We start from the raw sequence: 21,707 nt of genomic DNA on the forward strand, positions 1-21,707 counted from the left end.
TTTCTCTTTGTATTGGCTAATATAAGCAAGGACGTCGTTAATTTGTATATAGAAACAGAGAAATCAATAGATGCATTTGTTTTTATAGTTAATTATCTTATTCATCATGGTAGTTTGTAATGAAGTCTTGAACGCTTATTTTCATTAAACGCGAAAACAATTTAATTAGCTACTTGGTAAATAGTTTTTTGCAATTAATAATATAAAATAATTGATCTATTAGTTCCATTGAAAACCTGTTAATTATGCAAGCACCAGTAAAATATATTGATTGTAGTTACAAGTTATTCCAATTAAAATCGATCATCTGGATGATCAAAGAAAATCAAATTTACTGATTCCTCTCAAGGATCTGCGTAAGTTTACTCATCAATTGGACTATATTACCTCCAAATTATAATAGTATAAAATTAAAAAATAATATAATATTTCCCGAAGAAATGTAATAATAAAAAATGTCGGATCAGATTTCGCAATACATAATTTTTCAATCGATTTTCTTATAGACGACTTCTTCGATAATTAAAATGTTTTAATGTCAAATAAAACCAAGTGAGACGTTTAGAATCATTTAAACGATTCTATAATTGCAGTAAACAAGCTATAAATGTATTCTGATCATTCGTTTTACTTTACTACTCCGATTGCATGACGTGACTTGTTTTTTATTCGTTTTATTGCTTTTCAGGTCAATTAATTTTAATGACACTGAGTAGACAAGAATATTTAAATTTGTATAAATATTTATGAATAGGCAATATAAGCTAATTGATTTACAATCAGAATAAATAAAATGGTGAAGAAACTAAAATCCTAATATCCTTAATAGAAAAAATAAAATATCAGGATATTTTAAATAGATATTTGGTTTCATTATTGATTATTGATAACAGGCTGATAAAGCTGTCGACTTTTTGTTTCTGATGCTCAGTTAATAAGTTTTAATAGATCATTTAAATTATTTATACATTTATTAATACTTGTTTCCTTGAACTTTACTTATACAGTCTATACAAAATTGCAACAGAAAGAAATAGATATTGAATTAGATTAAATAGTAAAATTATCAGAATAATTATTGTAAAAATATATTTTGTATATTGTTTTTTTGAAAATCGCTTTACAGTATTCAAAATATAGATTTTTTGACAGAGAAAAAAAACATATTTTATGCATTACTTATACAGTCTATACAAGCATAAAATATGTTTTTTTTCTCTGTCAAAAAATCTATATTTTGAATACTGTAAAGCGATTTTTAAAAAACAATATAGAAAATATATTTTTACAATAATTATTCTGATAATTTTACTATTCAATCTAATTCAATATCTATTTCTTTTTGTTGCAATTTTGTATAGACTGTATAAGTAATGCATAAAATATGGTTTTTTTCTCTGTCAAAAAATCTATATTTTGAATACTGTAAAGCGATTTTTAAAAAACAATATAGAAAATATATTCCAATATATTAGTCCAAATATTGTTACAACATATTAATATTTAAAATAAATATTTGAAGCACTTTGAAAAGAAAAACCAATATTTCTCTTGAATTTTCTAATGAGAAGATCTTCAAATTAAACTTATGATGATATGATATGATGAAAAATTAATTCATTTAAATTATTTATACACAATTATTAATACTTGTTTCCTAGAACTTTACTTACAGTCCATACAAAATTGCAACAAATTAAAATAAATACATATTGAATTAGATTAACTAGCAAAATTATCAGAATAATTATTGTAAAAATATATTTTTATATTGTATTTTAAAAATCGCTTTACAGTAATCAAAATGAATATAGATTTTTTGACAGAGAAAAATCATATTTTTGCATTGTTCAGATATTGTTACAACATATTAATATTTAAAATAAATATATGAAGCACTTGGAAAATAAAAACCATTATTTCTCTTGAATATTCTAGGAAACAATTATTAATACTTGTTTCCTTGAACGTTATTTACACTCTATACAAAATTGCAACAAATTAAAAGAAATACATATTGAATTAGATTAAATATCAAAATTATCAAAATAATTATTGTTGCAGAATAATTATTGTAAAAATATATTTTCTATAGTTTTTTAAAAATCGCTTCAAAATAAATATAGATTTTTGACAGAGAAAAACCATATTTTTGCATTGTCCAGATATTGTTACAACATATTAATATTTAAAATAAATATATAAAGCACTTTGAAAATAAAAACCATTATTTCTCTTGAAAATTCTTGTGAGATGAATTTCAAATTAAACTTTCAATGCATTTCATAAATTTAGTGAATTGTTAACAGGATTTAAAAAATATTTAATAAATCCATGCACGATTACACATAGGAATTACAAAATTACTCTATATTGTATTAAAATTGTGAAAATATACTGGACAATAGATAGTAGACCAGATAACAGGTCAAAATAAATATAGATTTTTTGACAGACGTAGGAAAGAACCATATATTTTTTGCATTGTCCATATGGTGTTAAGGCATATTAATATTTAAAATTAATATATTAAACACTTCGAAAATAGGATTATTTTTTACACATTTCACGACATAATCACAGCAAGAAGCCTGTGACAGTCAGACAAGCAACTAAATGTTTTCCAACAGTAGGCTTTCCATACAAAAATTAAACTAGATTTTTTTTCTCTACCAACCTCACTTTCCCGGCTGAGACGTCTGAACAATTCATCAGATTCAAATTTTCCTTTTTGATCCGGCACCACTCTCGGCATTTTGAAAATAAACCTAGTTTTAGGTTGCTCATACAACGCAATTGGCTCAAAAGGCAACACGCTGCCAAAAATCGACGGATCGTTCATGGCTTGCATTTTGAAAATATTAAATTTAACACAAACTCAAAAAAAAACTGTCTTAAGCACTGATAACACCAAGTTAGAATAACAACTGATTTAAACGTATCACGACGGGCGGGTAGGAAAAACTGATTAATTTAATACGAAAATGATGATCCCACACAAAATCAATCGCCTATATCTCAACCGCACCGTGGTCTGGTCGGAACCGTACTGAAGCGGTTCGACCGAATGTGTCCTGAGCTAACCAGTCGCCTAACCAAGCGCCGCCTCGATGTAGGGTGTGGTTAGCGAAGAGACCAGGGAATGGTGCCTGGTGGGGCGTGAGGACAAATTCAATTGAATAACATTGAAAAAAAAATAGAAAACGAAAATGAAGCAGCTAAACGAAATGCATGAATGAGCTTTTGAATGACAACGTGTATTACGTACGTTGTACAAAGTACAGATATATTCTGTGCAAGGATTGTTTTGTGCTAATAGAGCTGAATTTTATACAATGATACGTATTTTTACTGAAAGGTGACGTATTGAATATCTTATTATCTCGTAAAGCTTGAAGTTTTGAATAAATAGATGTAACCAAACAAATAGGGTGGTGTTGGAAATTTGTCATATTATTTGATAATAAATAAATTTTGTCAATTCATGATGTTGTCACCCATATTCGCTATATATTTCACATAAATAAGTTTAGTTTTTACTTGTACAAAGCTATTATTTTAGAAAGATTGAGTTTTAAATAAATAGATATATCCTATTATGGTATTGAAAATTTGTCATATTATTTGATAATAAATAAATTTTGTCAATTCATGATGTTGTCAACCATATTCGCTTTATATTTCACATAAATAAGTTTTGTTTTTACTTGTACAAAGTTATTATCTTGGTAAGATTGAAGTTTTAAATAAATAGATATATCCAAACAAATAGGGTGGTAGTGAAAATTTGTCATATTATTTGATAATAAACAAATTTTGTTCATAATGTAGTGGTCAACCATTTATATTTCACAGAAATAAGTTTTGTTTTTACTTGAACAAAGCTATTATCTTGGAAAGTTGAGTTTTAAATAAACAGATATATCCAAACAAATAGGGTGGAATTACAAATTTGTCATATTATTTGATAATAAACAAATTTTGTCAATTCAGCAATTTGTCAACCATATTCGCTTTATATTTCACAAGTTTTATTTTTACTTGTACAAAGCTATTATCTTGGTAATAAATACATATATGTATATATATATCCAAACAAATAGCGTGGTATTGGAAATTTGTCATATTATTTGATATTAAACAAATTTTGTTCATAATTTTGTTGTCAACCATATTCGCTTTATATTTCACATAAATAACTTTAGTTTTTACTTGTACAAAGCTATTATCTTGGTAAGATTGAAGTTTTAAATAAATAGATATATCCAAACAAATAAGGCGGTATTGGAAATTTGATAATGAATAAATTTTGTCAATTCATGATGTTGTCAACCATATTCGCTTTATATTTCACATAAATAAGTTTCGTTTTTACTTGAACAAATCTTTCCAAGAATTATCTTGGAAAAATTGAAGTTTTAAATAGATAGATATAACCAAACAAATAGGGTGGCATTGGAAATTTGTCATATTATTTGATAATAAATAAATTTTGTCAATTCATGATGTTGTTGTATTCGCTTATATGTATTTACTTGTACAAAGCTTTTATTAAAGCTATTGGACATACGAAAAGAAACTGAGCTTCCAAATGAAACGTGATAAAATAAATTATTAAAAGAATACCTCATTGAATGTACAACAGAATTGTTTAATTTATAAAGAAGCCAACATGAACACAATAAACAAACGAATTAGATGATTACATAAACCAAGACAAATTTGAAAAAAAAATGTTACATTAACATGCGTCAATTTTTAAAATCTCTGATAATCAGAAAATTAATCAGAAAATTCATAAAGTATTTATTTAATCCCTCATTTTTACTTTATGCCGATTTCAGGATAGGTGTAAAAGATACTAAATAAAACAAAATACTATAGCAATACTATAAATATTAGCATCATTGTGTTTTCTACTATTCAATCGACAAAATAAACCTCAGCACTAGGTCCTTTTCATTTTTGTTCTAAAATACTTTATTTTAGTCATAATAATTGCTGAATATTTCGTGTTATCAAAAAAACAGATTGTGATTTAATCTTGAAAAAAAAATGTTTGCAAGATATATCCATTTTAAAGGTACAACTAATTAGGTTTTAGCCAGAAAGATAAAATAGCTATTATTTAATCTGGTCAACGTACTAGTTAATCAGTATTTAAAACATAAATACTGATTAACTAGTTTAACTAGATTTAAACGTATAAAAATTCTGCTAATTAACATATTTGTTATGTGATTATAAATAAGTTACTTTATATTATGTGACTTATTTAAACTCACAATATATAATTATAACTATATTGTTTTACAATTTTTTTAAATTATTTATAATAAGTTTCTTTCCAGAAGATCGAAACGTATTTTGGTTCATCAAAGTCTATTAAATAAATTTATTTTAAAAAAATCTGCTGATTATTAAATGCGGCATATAATATAATTTTTGAGTTTTATTAAAAGCTTCATTAGTTTTTATAGTTTTAATCACATCTTTAATTTTCTAAAATATGAATTTGTTTATATTGAAATTCCACAAATTAAATTACAACAGAAATCAACTTACAAAGTTTAATTGTAAGTTTCTGAAAGCCTTCTATAAAAATATAAGAAAATTAAGAACTGATTATTTTCTAGTTATAAGAAAATTATGAACTGGCAAATTAAGCTTTTGTTATAGTTTCGTTATAAGATATAATGCAGCTATAGTATTTTATAAACATATTATCCTATTGAGTAAATAATTGTTTAGAATCCACAAATCTACTCTGGAAAAATAACTTTTAGACATGTTATGTCTGCAAAAATTATAAAAATGTTATATTTTGTTTACACAAATTCTTTAAAAATATATGTATGTTTAATAATGTGAAATCGTCACAAACTCAATCAATATATAAATAAAGAGTTTTAATTTTGTATATTTTTAATAAATAAAACCGGAATTAATATATAGATTCATTAAATACATGCTCTTATCCGGTTATGCTTAAGTTTTAAATGCAAAAACAAATATATTAAAAACCCCTACATGCACATAATACACTTAAATTTGACTTAAATTATCTCAAATGTCAAATTTGTTTATAGATATAATACAGTATTTCTGTGAGATACAAAAATTTTGTTTTTTCAGGATTATCGAACTTATTTTTACTGCAAACACCTGAACACCATATAATAAAATCTTATTTCGCAAACAATACAAATAAAACATTTTGCAGGATGTAGTAAAATGTAGAGTTGTTGCCAAAAACTTGGTTTTACAACTTAAGTGTGTCTGCGCAAATACGAGAAAAATTACATCTTTATTGAAAAGAATTATAGAACTTCATCCAGGGCCGAAATTTTGTCAACATAAATCAATTATTTTGTAAATGATTATTTGAAGTTAATTTACCCTTTGTGTAATTCAGGCTGGCTTCACATTATATTTCTTAAACATGTGCTTAAGAAAGTCTATATAAAAATTAAATAAAAGTTACCCTCAAAAAAAGCTCCTAAAGCCTTAAAGAAAGCTCCTCCTCGAATTAAATGAAATGGCAGCGCGATATTTTTGGATTAATAATACGTTAGATTAAAATATAATAAAAATGTTAAAATAATAGCTAATTTTGAGTAGAACTATTTTGATACATACATATAACCATTATGTAAAGAAATGTATAACCATTAAAAATATAGGGTAGAGAGGAGCTTAAATGTCCGCGGGTAAAAAAAACTACCACCGATATCCCAAAAACCAGTAAAGTTATGAATTTTTTTTAACAACATTATTTGAAAGTAGAAGGAAAAGGATGAATAAACAGCCATCACCATGATTCTTGGCATAGTCAAATAATTGCTTGTTTGATATGTGCTTTTTATTGTAATATAATTGCTCACAGTCAAATTAGACCTTTGTGCCCCACCCTACCCTCTTCATTTTATTAAAATGTGCGGAAGCAGGAAAACTTTAATGAGTAATCTTTCGTGAGATTTATAAAACTTCATAAAATTCGACTTGCATATGAAAAAGTTCGGCCCATCACAGGTCAATAAAATTTTTACATTTATAATTTTCGACAGAGCAATAAAATTATATTATGTATTATAATAGGTTTCATTTTATTTCAATAATAGTTTTGCAAAAATATTGCGGATAAGCATTTTCGTTATTATGAGTACGTCAGGTACCGAAATAATTTTACGATGTATAATAAAACATGAAAAAGAATTTGTGTAACAAAACTGTCCATTTCGTAGTGAAGAAACATTGTTAAATAGTTCTAGGTCAATTTTCTTTTTAAAGAACCTGATAAATATTTGAAACAAAGTTATAAACTATAGAATAATAACATTTAAAACAAAACTATAAATATTTACGACTGATATATACAAATATTTCAATTAAATAAATAATGGTAAAATATTAATAGACCTCAGGACTTTGATAATGCACAAGATAAAATTGTTGTTCAATCACATTGATTTTTTTTATCCAAAAAGGGCATAGTTTCCTTTTTATTTTATTTTCATAAAGCATCACTACTTTTGTATTATAAACTTCATCTTTTATAAAAAAGCAAAATGTTCTAGATAATTTTACTTTTCTGAAGCAGATTTTGAAAATGATATAATTTTGAAATTTTAACTTATTGTTCCGAACTTTAATAAATTATTATAATCAAAACAATTTTTCAACCATAATATTTAAGAATGACCATCAAAGTTTACCAGTAAAGAAATTTTTATCTATAACATATGTATCTTATCTTTAACAAAAACTAATCAACACCATTTCTAACCTCTATATTTCGAATAGTTTTTGAATTTTTAAAATCAGTTTGAAAATTTCGGCTAAATCTTAGACAAAAAAATTTGCACATTTTTGCTAACTATGAAAAAATGCGAATAATTAACTCGAGTTCCTACCGAATTTCAACAATGACTCTTAAATTACTAAAATCGGTTCAGTCGTTTTGAGAAAACGTCGACTAAAGATACAAAATGATTAAGATACAAAAACAAATACACACATTTATTTACCAATATTGGTTTCAAATCCAAAAACGACTCGAAATGTCCAGAAAACATAAAATTAACAAATTAGATTTTCAGGCAAAACATAAACTTCTCCATCAGGAAGTAATTAGTATATTTAAATTTCAAATATTTTATTAACACTGATTATAAATAGAAAATACATTATTACAATGATCAAGTTATTTCAGTCATGCCTTTGCATCTGCCAGGTACCTGCGTGCAAATTATTGATATTTATTTAATCCTTTTACCGATCAATGGACATTCATGAAATATTCGATAATCTCATTTATGAATGAATTAAGTGAAAACTATTTCTAAGAATTCAATCCAAAGGATTATCATTTCTGAATTCAATAGAGAACATCCGTTTGCGATTACGAAAAGGGTTTCTTTATCATCAAACAAAAATTATAGAGAATTTTGTATTGTGAAATCAGGATGTGAGCAATAAAATTTTATTCATATTGAATCACATAACTGGATTATAAGTAGTATTCTAAGTATATTTGGGAACGCTTATATAATATATTGACCAGTTAAAAATCAATTAGTTAATTTTACATTAACTTTTTAAATGTGGGAATCATCTAAAAATAATTTAGATTATATTGTATAGATCTATTAACTTATTCTTATATTTAAACGTTCAATAATTGAGATATTACTCTAAACATGCTTCTACAACAAAAAAAACAGACTTCAAACAAAAACAAAAACAAAATTCAAGTTATTGAACATATAAAACATATTCTTTATATTTTTACAGCAATGTTGAATGTATGTACGATTAAAATCTGTACAGCCAAATGGAGTTAATTAATTACATAAATATGTAAATTAATAATGTGTGACATCATTAGTTTAACTTATCAAAATTTAGATTAAATTAAATTTATATCAATAATTTTCATCAACTACCGAGATTTTATGTTTTTGCCAGAAAATCCAATTTGCTTCTATGATATCATACAATTTCTAGTAATTCTGAATCATTTGATACCAAACCTGAAAACAATGTGAGCAAAAATTTGACCTTTACTTAAAAAACGGCTGAACCGGTTCTGAAAATTTAAAACCCAATTCAAAAAATCTGTTGTATTCATACTGATTAGATTTTGGCCTCTTCTTCACAAATAATGACTATATGTGATAACTTATTAATTAACTGTACGAACACATTGGTACAAGTATTCAGAAAAATATTTGTACCATCCTTGGAGGTGGTGGGTTTGAAAAAATTTATAGCATCATATTTAAAAAAAAATAGACAAAAAAATCACTTGTTTACAGGTACTAAATATTTTTCTTCATAAGGCTTTGTTATAGAACAAAGAAGTTTTATAGAACAAAGTTAAATGGTTATTAGCAAAATACCATTTAATAAATAATTATAACTATATATTTGTTTCATTTTGAGTCGATGATACTAAAAATTATCAGTAGGCATAGAGTAGGGCCAATTTCCAACTTGGACAAAAATGCCAATAAATAATAATACTGTCTAAACCTAATGAACTATCGTTCTATGTCAAGTAAAATTCCCATTTAAAAAATTCCTTACTTTTCTTATTTTCGAGATATTGGTAGTAGACCTTTTTACCCGCGGACCTTTAAACTCCCTCTATCATCTATAAGTAGAAAACTGTATATGTACTTACATTCAATTCCGAATGAATGCTTTGTATGTACACATGCAGTCTCTAAAAATCACCCCTCGGAATATTTAAATACTGTCGAGAGCACCCTTCATAACTTCGTTAGTATGAAAATGGCGCATGTTTTGCAAATGGCGTGTACCCTACCAAATTATAATTTCTTAAATAAAAAATTCCAATGCGATATACGATATTCAGAAGCCATGATTTGAAAACTGATACAAAAGCTTTGCCGAAAGGGAACAGAATAGGAAGTAAATAAATACTTGATAGAAGGCGCTGCTGTATATTTTACTAACTAGGTGAAAGTGGCATTTAGCCTTAAGGCAAGTTGCATGAACTTCCCGAAATGTGCATAAATTGACTTAATCAACAGAAATTGAAATTTAGAAACTTAGAAAAAAAATGCAACTGTTAATTTCAAGAATAAAGTTATAACTCTCAATTAAATTTAAACATTGTGATTTTTAATAGAATTTTCTCAAACACATTTAAATTATCTGTAATTATATTAATTATTTGCACACACACGTTCATTTTTGTATGTTCTAAAATTGTAGCTTATTTTTTTTAATTTTAAGGAATTATATTAAGCAACTTTTGACACCAATTTTAACTATAATATTTTCTCAAACTTTGATGAATTTTCAACATTAAACTATTTGTTGTAGGGCCGTAACATTTATGTATAAGACCATGATATGTATTGCCAAAAAAAACGGCTTGGCTGATCGTCGCGCAAAATTGATAAACGCTAGTCCTCATATCGAGCAACATCGAATGGCTTTTAAATTTTTGAAATCGGTCCAGTCATTTTTGAGAACGTTTACGGCTAAAAATCTGTTCGCACACACACAGATACTTTTTCCAAATTAGGTCTCATTCGATTCAGAATGGCTTGAAACTTAAAAAAACTTAAAAAATATTGATAAGATTTTTAATAGCGTTTCTTATTATTAGCATATATGTAATAACTAGTAGTAAGTAGCATTTTGCCTTAAGACAAGTTGCATGAACTTCCCAATACGTAACATTAATCAATTTAATCAATAAGAATTGAGATTCAGCTATTAAGGTAAAATATTCAACCAATCGTTTCAAAAATAGCCTTTTCGCTTTCACTAGAAAATAAGCGATACGATTTACAATTGATGTCTTTCAAACATACTTATAATATTTGAGTTCTATACTGTATTTTATTTTAGTGTAGACGTCAACTGTAATCAGTAGCTACCGGCAAAAACCTGGTAGCGGGACAAACCCGGTAAGAACGTACATGATTCGGCACAGATTCTGATTAGAATCGCTTAAGCGCACGGAAAAATTATAAACTTTGATAAAATTTTATAGTTCAAACGCGTATGCCTATAATATTAGTATGTTATACCAGACTACAAAATCTATTGTTATACAAAGTTTTAACAAAATCGTTATCAACATTTTTTCAACATTTAATTACGAAGTAGATCTTTACGCGATTATCAATCAATATCTTTCGAACAGGTTTTGAATGTTCAAAATCGATTGAAACTTATGGGCTAAAACGTGGATAATTTTTTTTACATTTATCTGCTAACTATAAGGAAACGGAAAAATAGATTAGTTAAAACGTAGAGAAAAAATAAACATTGAATATAAATAATAATTTCTGGCAAAAATATAAACTTCTCTTTTGGGTAAATAAAAAATTGAAATAGCTTGATATAATTTTACATAAGCCCTGTTTTATAATAGATTTGTATACACAAAAAATATTTCCCAAATATATCTACAGATTTGAGTAAGATTTTTTACCAGCACAATGAATGAATACCCTGTAACAGCGAATGCCTCTGGGTGCTAGTTATCAGATTACCAGACAAGATAACACTAGGGATTATAGGGAGCTACGATTCTGATCCAGAAGTAGGACTTACCCTGTTTTAGAGGGGTGTGTTTTAACAATTTAGGGGTCTATAACGAAATACAGAACATGAACATTGACGTTTGAGCAAATAAGTAACTAGTAGTACATAGCATCGTGCCTTAAGGCAAATTGCTGGAACTTTCCACACCAAAAATTATTTTTTTTTGAAAAAGATGATTTTTTTAAACCTTGAAAATAAATAGATTTTTGAAAAATTTTAAATTTAAAAAAAGACTTTTTGAACAAAAAATGTTTTCTTTATTTTGAAATATTTTGGAAATTTTGACTTTTCTCAAAGCAACCGTACTGATTTAGCTGCATAAAGACAAAATATCAAAGCGCGTAAGCGCCGCGTCGCCGTCTAACGCACAAACGGTGTTACGGAACCCTTAGAAATGTAAACAAAGTTTATACGTATTATTAAAATCTCCATAAAATATCTGATAATTTGATATGCCTATGTCTAATGATCATTATTCTAACATTTTTTTTACTATATCTCCGAAAACGCTAGACCTGCCTTCCTAAAAATTTAATCAAATCTTCATCTTGTCAATACAAGTAAAATGTTTTTTGAATTATTAAAATCGGACGTTCCGTTCTCTTGAAAACGGAGTTACCGTTTTTGGCACTTTTCGACCCATATCTTCGGATCGACTAGACCTGCCTTTGCCAAAAACTAATCAGCACGTCTACTTATCAATAGGAATCAAATGTTTTTTAAATAATTGAAAACGGTGGAACCGTGTTCCCGAAATCGTTGACGAAAATTTGTATCCGCACACACAAATGCTGCGTGCATGCATACATCCATTTTTTCTAAGGTATGACAACATGTTCAGAAACCTCTGAAACGTAAATATATACAAAAAATTTCATTTTCAATTTTTTTGCGATTACTATAACTTACCCTACAGGAAGTTAAAAATGCTGAAAATTTCATGTAGATTAAAAAGTATTTAGAATTTATTCTCAAGTTAATGCAAAATTATTATCTCTAGAAACATATTGAAAATTCATAATGATAATTGTAATTCGTGCAGAAGCGTGCTCCGGCCCTTATAAAAAAACTGTTTGGGGGTCCTTAGAGGGGGCTATGATTTTTCACAAATCTTTATTATAATTATCTTTCTCTCACTTTTTCCAAAATAATTACAAACAATTCAAATTGAATATATACACATTCCTTGCTTTTATTTAAACAAACTGATTTATTAAATCTTTAATATTTAATTATGATTTTAGTTTTTCTAAAATGTCTGCTTCTATGTAAATAATGAAATGTTTTTAATAATTTTTAAAATAGAATATTTGTATTATCTTAAATATCATTTAGAACAAATAGCAAACAAAAGTTAAATTCTGCAAGTAGACGAACTAAGCTGTTATATTGATTGTTTTTATTTTTAACAGAGCAGAAGCGTGCTCTGGCCCTTATAAAAAAACTGTTTAGGGGTCCTTAGAGGGGGCTATGATTTTTCACAAATCTTTATAATAATTATCCTTCTCTCACTTTTTCCTAAATAATTACAAACAATTCAAATTGAATATATACACACTCCTTGCTTTTGTTGATAAACAAACTGATTTATTAAATCATTAATATTTAATTATGACTTTAGTTTTTCTAAAATGTCTGCTTCTATGTAAATATTGAAATGTTTTTAATAATTTTTAAAATAGAATATTTGTATTATCTTAAATATCATTTAGAACAAATAGCAAACAAAAGTTGATAGGATAGTGCAAGTCCAGTTAAATTCTGCAAGTAGACGAACTAAGCTGTTACATTGATTGTTTTTATTTTTAACATAAAGAATAAGTGGAGGATCGAGAACTGAACAGAATACACTAAAGCACACATTCCAAAGGAATAAAAAATCAGAAAATTAACAGCAAAAAGCAACAAAAACAGCAAAAAACAACAAAAAATGTAGTAACAAGGCCAAAACGGGACAAAAAATCTGAAAATATCCTCCTACTCTTTGAAACTTTAATCATGTTTTCAAAAAGATTTCAGTTAACCATGAGTCGATGGGACAAATAAGCAAAAGTAAATACAATCAGAATGAAATTATTGTAACAACTCGATAATTGTAGACGCCCGGCGCAATGTTTAAATAAAAAGTATATTAACTGCACTACACACGAACAATCTAGACTAGTTATAATTCATTATTAGAATGGCTATATCAGTTCTTTAAAATAATTATTTTAAATTGCTTTTTCAATTACTTATAAGTAATTGATAAAAAATAATTAAGTTCAGTATAGATAGTATTTATTTGGTAACTGATGTGAATGGTTCTAACGATGCAAACATAATGAAATAATATAACTATAGTTTAGTACCTACACTAGGGTAGAAAATTATTTTATTATGTAAGGTAGAGGAAGATGGATTATTAAAATTTGTGAGACTCGAACAATAATAGAAATGAAACTCACAAATGAAAATGTTTCAGTTCATTATAAGCTAATAAGCAAAATTGATAAAAATATAATAAATCAAATTATAACTATTGATAAATAATTACTCAGATTCCATCAAGTTTAATCAAAATAATTGATTCCATTAAAAAGATTTCAGTTATCAAATATCATAACTATAATTAGCTCATATTAAAACTTCAAAAACTGATTTTCAACAGACGTACAAGTATGAAATTTTAATTATTCATATCCTTCGCTTTAATTATTATCTTAATAAAAACAGTAATGGCATAAAATAAGATACAATGATAATGCCAGAAAAACTTTAATAAAACATTCCCCAGCTTGTTTATTATAATAATTATGATTTTGACTTACATTCAATGGAATCCTCCTTCAATGGGAGCATGAAGCGTTCAATACATAATTGTGTACCGAGTAACATTCTAAAATAAAAATGGTTTTATTATTGAAATTGCACAATAGTATAAATATAACAATAAAAAATATATGTAAATATTCATGTTTATTAAACCATTTAATGAAAGCTCATGCAAAGTAAAAAATAATTTGCTAGGGTATTTGAAAAAGTATTTTTCAAATTTAATTATATTTGATTATTTAACATAATCAAATTTTCCATAAATATGTATAGTGTAATACCCCTTACTTATTATATGACTAGCAGCATTAAATATCATTATTCACAAAACAAACTTTTAAATACACTTCCTAACTGCACTATATTAAGATAAGAAAGTATATTTGCATTATTCTAGCCTAAGATAAAGTATTTAACAAACCTATAATGAAATTCTTCCGTTAATTCAACCAAATCTTCCTTTTTATCAATTTATTAATGCCATATATTAATAACATTTAGCTAATAAATTAATTAAACGTATAATTGCACTTTTCACCGGCACACGAGTTTTTAAAAAATGACAACTGTCACACAGATTTCTTAATACGTAAGATGGTGTCAAAGATGTCATGTCATGGATGTCACACGAATGCTTTAAGTAGAGAGCGGTTAATTCGAAATTTGAAATTAATTTAGATATATGCCCACCTCGTTTTCTTGAATAATTATTAAAAACAGATTCATTATACAAATTTGTAAAGAATAAAGTTAAACATTACATTGGGTTTATATATTATTATATATAGACACATATATAACATTTGCAAATTAAATAATCAAGGAACATTATGCATGCATTATGCTTATCTCAAAATTATTCAAACTACTTCATTTCACATTAGAATTAATTTTCATAAAAATTCACACTAATTAGCTAAATACAGTAGTTTATTTCCACACTGCAAAAGTTGCAACTGATATAACTTTAATAAACATTATTTTATTTCATTTTGCTTTACCTTTTTTTTCATTATTTTCATTATTTTATTTCATTTTACCTTATTTTGGCTCTTAGGCAACTTGTTAATTCTTTTAAATTCTTTTAAAGATTTGAGATTGTGTATATTTATTTAAAGCCATAATATATTCAACAATCAAATAATATAACAAACACTGGATTTCTTGTCTTTTACATTTTTTATTATCACATGAAACAAACAGTCTTTACAAAATATTTGTTCTCATTGCTTTATAAATGCTTACAACAGACTTGCAACAGTCTTAGTACCACATAAACATTTGTACTTGCTATGTAAAAAAAATTTAATGTATACCACTTTTGCTGTACTAGTGCTTCTTTTTCTTCAGTTTTGCTTTTTGGCTTTTTGTTGGCTGTTTTGCGTTCCAGTACCATAGTAATTGTGCAACAATAATGGAATTCGCAAAAGATGATACACAATATGTTAAAATCATCATATTGTCACCAGTTTCTTGAATCGATGTAAATATTCTGGCTACTGATCCCATAAACAGCATAAAGCAAGTTATTGCTGATAATTGTCCAGTGCTTCCATTGGAATAGTTTGTGTAAGCTTGAGTCAACTATATGAATAAAACATATTATTTTGAGAGATATATATATATATATTATTATGCACAAAAAATAGAATAGACCATTTAAGTTTATATGTAGGATATGCTAAAGTATGCAGACTGTACAGAAAATGAGTATATAATCAGTATACACAACATTAATCTGTAGCTTATTTTTTAACAATATTTGAAAAGTTTGTCAATTTACCTTTCCAAGAAGTAGAATTGGAACATTAAATGCTTGCATAGACCATAGAATATCCACTGGTGTTAAACCGCTCATTAATGTGTAACATGCTACACAATAAAGCAGCAAGAATGCGTAAGCTTTTGCTTTTGATCCACTATACAATAACACAAGAAATGCTATGGCACCAGTCTGTATTGCCAAGAAGGAGCCTTCACCCCAAGAAGAAAATGGAAAACCTAAAAAACAAACAAATACATGAGAATCAATATTGTTAAATGTTTATCAAATGATTAATACAGTTATAACCTTTTACAAAGCCATATGCTACAGTAGAAGTGATTACAAATAAATCTAATAAAACACTAAGTATATTGATTCCTTGGCCACTTTTATTAGAGGATATTTTAAGTATTTGTGGTACTTTTACTAGAATAGAGCCAGCTATAATACCCAGTCCTAAGCCTTTGGAAAGTGTAGCTTTAAAACATGGAACTGCAAATAAATAAGCATAAATCACAATTTATTAAATAAAATAAACATATTATAAACTTGACGACATTGATTTTATTTGATACGAATAATATAGTATATAAAAATTAACTTAAATTTACCATCCAAAAAGTTAAAATCTTCAAAATAATTATGATAACATTTTTCAGATAAAAGTAGCAAAGCAGCACTCTTCAAGTGCTCCATCTTATTTTTACTAATTTACAAATCACAAACTAGTTAAAAACCATAAAACTATATTTTGATATTAAATGATAATCATCTAATTAGTTACACGTTTAAAATATAGTTCAAAGAGTAAGTTGACACAGCAATGACATACTATTGATATTTCCATAGACGTATATCGAATCTAAGATAAAGATATGCTACTAAGATTAGGAGAGGTTTGTTTCTTAGCTATATTAAGGATGTAATGAAAGTTAATTTGTTAAAGAAGTATAATCATTTAAAAAAGAATAGAAAATATATTAAACTCATTTGTAGAAAATTCTACATAAGTACATAGTAAAAATAATATATTAACAAATGGCAACGATTTGCTGGGATTTTTGTTCTATAAAGACTTTATTCAATACTTAATAAGTATTCATGCTTTTATATTTCCAAGAAATAGTAAAATTGGTCAATAATGACTATTTAATAACTATTTTAGATTAAAGATAATATTATTTGCAAGTTTATCTATGCAAATTTTTGTTTCTAAAACCGCTGAAAAAATATTTCAGTGTAGACTCAGCTTAAGGTCTATGTCATGTCTATGGATATTTCTCATCTTTTCGTCAAACATACAAATGTCAAAAGTGTCAAAAATGTTTAACTGTCATATTGAAATAAAATTTGTGAAACTATAGAAAATTTTTTGTTGCTAGAGTAAGTAAAACATTTAACAAGTTTTTTAAAATTTAAATTGGTTATGGCAAATATGTTTTTATATAAACATTGCCAATTTCAACAATGCAAAATTTCCTTAGTTTTGTTAAATCTTTTTTTGGTTTTAAACAGGATATTGCAGATAATAAATCTTCGTATGTAATTCATTTAAATTACTGTTAAATACATAATATGCATCTAGATAATTTAGTGATACTAAAATATTTATTTTTCAAGTACGTGCCTTTATTGTGACCAGTCTGATAGCTCCAATTCTCCTCCACCAGCTAAGCGTTTACGTTTGACGATGAACCCAGGAGGTATTTTAAATGGAAATGTGATCAATGTGATTTGTAAATATAATTGATATTTTTTGTATAGGGTTTGTTGCTACCACACCTGCGGAGCCTGCTCCAATTCGTGTACATAAGGATCCTAAAGTAATCACAATTTTTACGCATATTAAAATTATTTTACAAGTTAAAAAAATTATGTTCCAAGTTTCATATATTATTTAATAATGTCTTGCACAGTGTTGTGAAAATGAATGTAAACTCTCAACAATTATCTTCCATACTAACATATACTTAACTTTATAAGTGTAACTTTATAAGGCCATTAATTGAATATATTTTTCATATTTTTTAGTGTTGGGTTAATGCTCACATTTTGAAAGAACATTACCTCAAAAGTCTACAAGCATCCAGATCATCATCATCACTTAATAACCATAACAAATATGCTGAAGAACTGGGTCTTTACAAAAGCTTAGTAAACTCTTCCCAAATTCCTTCACCTTTGATAAACTCCAGAACTAAATCAACTAAAACCAAACCAAAGTTAAATGATGGTATAATTTGCATAGAATCCGATGATTCAGATGATGATGTTGTGGTAGTCAAATCCGATGATGATGTCATTGTAGTAAATTCTTCAGAATTGGCCGAGAAAGCAGAAGTGGTAGATGATAGTTCTGATTCGTAAGTTAGAAAAAATGAAAAATTCCACTGTAGTGAACCAAAATGAATACAACATTTTTGATGGAAACAAATTAATATTGTGAATTCATATTTTTATCAACATCCATATTACTTTTTTTTGTTTTTATTATGGCAATTAGAGACAAGTTAATTAAATTAAATTTTGGTTGACTAATTACAGTGGTCTTTCTCTGAAATAAAATAAGCATATCTGATCTTTAGTAATAAAACTATTTCTTAGGGAAGTAATAGAGGTATCTCCTCAAGAAGCAATAAAGAAAAATCATAATCGGAAATCTATCTTAGATGGAAAATCTTTTAAAAATTTGCAAATATCGAATGTAATAAGTCTCGAAACTGATTCTGAAGATGAAGATGTGATTCTTGTGAAACAATTAGATAAACAACAGGAAGATGTAGTTCTAAATGCATTTTATAATGGACCTTCTAGAGAAAAATTAATTACAAAATTTAGCATAACTATAACAAGAGAAGATATTAAATGTTTGCAGCATTCAGAATGGCTTAATGATCAAGTCATAAATTTTTATCTAAATTTGATTATGGAAAGAAGCCAAAGAAATGATCTTTTCCCAAAGGTGAACATTTGATATCATATATATATATATATATATATATATATATATATATATATATATATATATATAGGGTGGTCCTTAAAATAGTCATTTTCGAATTTCCTTGCTCCCAGGAGCTCAAATGGTTCCAAATAGATAAAAAACAATTCTCTGAAAGTTTTAGCTCTTAATATTAACGTTTAGATAGAGCGCAATTCAATCAAAGTTTTGTATGGAAATAGCATGGAAAAATTTTCAAAAATTTAAAAAATGTTCTTTAGATGTAATTTAGCAAACAAATGAATGAATAGAACTCATTCATTTGTCGCTAAGTTACATCTAAAACATTTTTTTTTAATTTTCAAAATTTTTTCCATGCTCTTTCCATACAAACTTTGATTGAATTGCGCTCTATCTAAACGTTAATATTAAGAGCTAAAACTTTCAGAGAATTGTTTTTTATCTATTTGGAACCATTTGAGCCCCTGGGAGCAAGGAAATTCGAAAATGACCATTTTAAGGACCACCCTAATATATATATATATATATATATATATATATATATATTAGTGTAAATCATAATTAATATTGAATAAAAATATTCACAGGTTTATGTCATGAGCACATTTTTTTTTACCAAACTTTGTAGAGGGGAATTTGAGTCACTTAAAAGATGGACTCGAAAAGTTGACCTCTTCAGCTATGATTTGATCCCTATACCATTTAATCAGAATAGCGTACACTGGTGTCTATTCCTGATTAACATGAAAAAAAGAGTTATAGAATTTTATGACAGTTTGGGCCATAATGATATTGACTCCAGTAAAAAGTTACTGCAATATTTATCAGACGAACTATGGGATAAGAAACATCAAATTCTTGATGTTAATAAATGGAAACTTAGTTGTATGAAGGTAACTTCAGAATAAATCATTCTTATCACATCAATATGAAGGTTTTTTAAAAATCTATATCGAAATATTTATGCATGTATTTTTTTATTTATTTTAATTTAATGAACCTAATTACTAGATTAGTTCATGATAGAGTGAATGAATTAATACAATTCACAAAAATAACAATATATTTTGTATTGCATTTTATTTTAGAATCATCTTTTTTTTAGGGAATTCCTCAACAATTAAATGGATCTGACTGTGGTGTGTTTACATGTACTATCGCAGAGCATTTAACTCGCAATGCAAGTTTGTCCTTTACTCAACAAGATATGCCATATTTTAGGAAAAAAATGTGTTTTGAAATTGTACAAGGAAGCTTGCTAACTTAACCGGAGTTCTTTATAAGCATATTTGTGATATTAATCTTAACGTAATAATCTTTAGAATGATATTAATTTATTCTGTTAATAATTTTATCCATAGAAGTATTATTATATTGTTTTTAAAACCATTAGGTTTTATGTTTTACATTGACAATAAAATGAATTTATTAATATCGTTTGTATGTTTAAATTTAGTAATTAACATTTCTTTTATAAATATAAGCAATATATCATAAATTTTTGGTACAAAATGTTAAAATAGCACTAGTTATGATTAATTGTTTTTGTTTTAAATTTTCAATTAAAATAAAGCATTAACAAGTTCTTAAATTAATTTTAACTCACAAATATATACAATTACTAACTTATGTAATTATTAAAAGCTCTATTATTCAATATATTAATTTGACTAGATTCCAAGCAACATAATATTGTTCATAATTTATCTTAAAATTAATAATTCAACTTCTAAATATTTCATGCAAAGGCTCAAAATATTTTTATATAAAAATTATTACGATAATATAAATCATTCATATCCTAATATATTTGTAGTTACTGTTTTATTAAAAAATATCACTATTATTTTGAACTCTGCTTATTAACTTTGCAAGCTAAAACTATTAACAGTTGTCTCTTCGAGCTATAATAAGTGAAGTAAAATTTTCTTACCAGATGGCAAGTATTTATTTACACGACTTTAAAAAACTACCTGTATGCACACTTTATAAATTTTACAATTATAAAAAGAATTCTTATTACTTCTGTATCTTATCAATAAACACAATATAAGAGAGATTAGTGAAAAAAATCTTTATTTATATTAAAATCACGACTCAAAGCCTCATTGGCCTTATATATAGGCTACCCGTATGAAATTAAATTTATTTTAACTGTAACTTAAATCACAAATAGCACAAAACATAATGTTCTATGGCACTCATTTACATTTACAGATCCACGAATCTAATACGAATCTAACTGGACTCGACTATATTGAATTCGTTTCCAGCTTATTCGATTCTTGTAATATTATTAAGCGAGTTTTAATATGTTCTTTTAATATATTAATCACACAAATATTTACAAGTAACTACATCTGTTTATAAATTCTAAACAAAAACAAAATTCTAGCAATGATAAATGACCTAGACAATATTAGAATACATATATGATATCTTAAGATATTTTATTTATGAATTCATAAATGATGTCAAAGCGAATATGATCTAACAAGGTATTTTCAAATTGTTGTGGGTAATAATTTATATTTTTTATTAAAACAAATTAATAATAAATTAAAAATTCCGCCTTTT

At 26.3% G+C, this 21,707-nt stretch overlaps 3 protein-coding genes across 3 annotated transcripts in view; 1 reads left to right on the forward strand and 2 right to left on the reverse strand.

The window, feature by feature from the left end:
- LOC113373015 (protein big brother-like) overlaps nt 1-2,851 on the reverse strand; it is a 38,279-nt gene extending 35,428 nt beyond the window's left edge. Inside the window, 1 exon segment of the mRNA XM_026613352.1 lies at nt 2,678-2,851. Within this exon segment, the coding sequence (XP_026469137.1) occupies nt 2,678-2,851 (174 nt within the window).
- A 12,721-nt stretch (nt 2,852-15,572) lies between these two features.
- On the reverse strand, nt 15,573-16,959 carry LOC113372802 (mannose-P-dolichol utilization defect 1 protein homolog). The gene is made up of 4 exons (XM_026613144.1): nt 16,780-16,959; nt 16,475-16,660; nt 16,187-16,404; nt 15,573-15,987 (listed from the first exon to the last, which is right to left on the reverse strand). Exons 1-4 carry the CDS (start codon nt 16,862-16,864, stop codon nt 15,733-15,735), a joined length of 744 nt encoding a protein of 247 aa, XP_026468929.1. The 5' UTR covers nt 16,865-16,959; the 3' UTR covers nt 15,573-15,732.
- A 560-nt stretch (nt 16,960-17,519) lies between these two features.
- On the forward strand, nt 17,520-20,397 carry LOC113373091 (sentrin-specific protease 1-like). The gene is made up of 7 exons (XM_026613414.1): nt 17,520-17,706; nt 17,789-17,871; nt 17,933-17,991; nt 18,200-18,531; nt 18,773-19,130; nt 19,718-20,023; nt 20,236-20,397. Exons 1-7 carry the CDS (start codon nt 17,636-17,638, stop codon nt 20,395-20,397), a joined length of 1,371 nt encoding a protein of 456 aa, XP_026469199.1. The 5' UTR covers nt 17,520-17,635.
- The last annotated feature ends 1,310 nt before the right edge of the window (nt 20,398-21,707 follow it).

This window comes from Ctenocephalides felis, unplaced genomic scaffold (assembly GCF_003426905.1).
Source record: "Ctenocephalides felis isolate EL2017-DRISC unplaced genomic scaffold, ASM342690v1 CF-g0.4_SCAFFOLD_01604, whole genome shotgun sequence".
NCBI lineage: Eukaryota > Metazoa > Arthropoda > Insecta > Siphonaptera > Pulicidae > Ctenocephalides > Ctenocephalides felis.

What these genes read in the sequence shown, in the direction of transcription:
- LOC113372802 (XM_026613144.1), bottom strand. Translation starts at nt 16,864, where the DNA reads ATGGAGCACTTGAAGAGTGCTGCTTTGCTACTTTTATCTGAAAAATGT. An exon ending in AGATTTTAACTTTTTGGATG is followed by an intron (nt 16,661 to 16,779) that starts GTAAATTTAAGT and finishes ATTTATTTGCAG; the next exon opens with TTCCATGTTTTAAAGCTACA. An exon ending in AGCATATGGCTTTGTAAAAG is followed by an intron (nt 16,405 to 16,474) that starts GTTATAACTGTA and finishes TTTGTTTTTTAG; the next exon opens with GTTTTCCATTTTCTTCTTGG.
- LOC113373091 (XM_026613414.1), top strand. Translation starts at nt 17,636, where the DNA reads ATGCAAAATTTCCTTAGTTTTGTTAAATCTTTTTTTGGTTTTAAACAG. An exon ending in GTAGATGATAGTTCTGATTC is followed by an intron (nt 18,532 to 18,772) that starts GTAAGTTAGAAA and finishes ACTATTTCTTAG; the next exon opens with GGAAGTAATAGAGGTATCTC. An exon ending in GAAATGATCTTTTCCCAAAG is followed by an intron (nt 19,131 to 19,717) that starts GTGAACATTTGA and finishes AAATATTCACAG; the next exon opens with GTTTATGTCATGAGCACATT.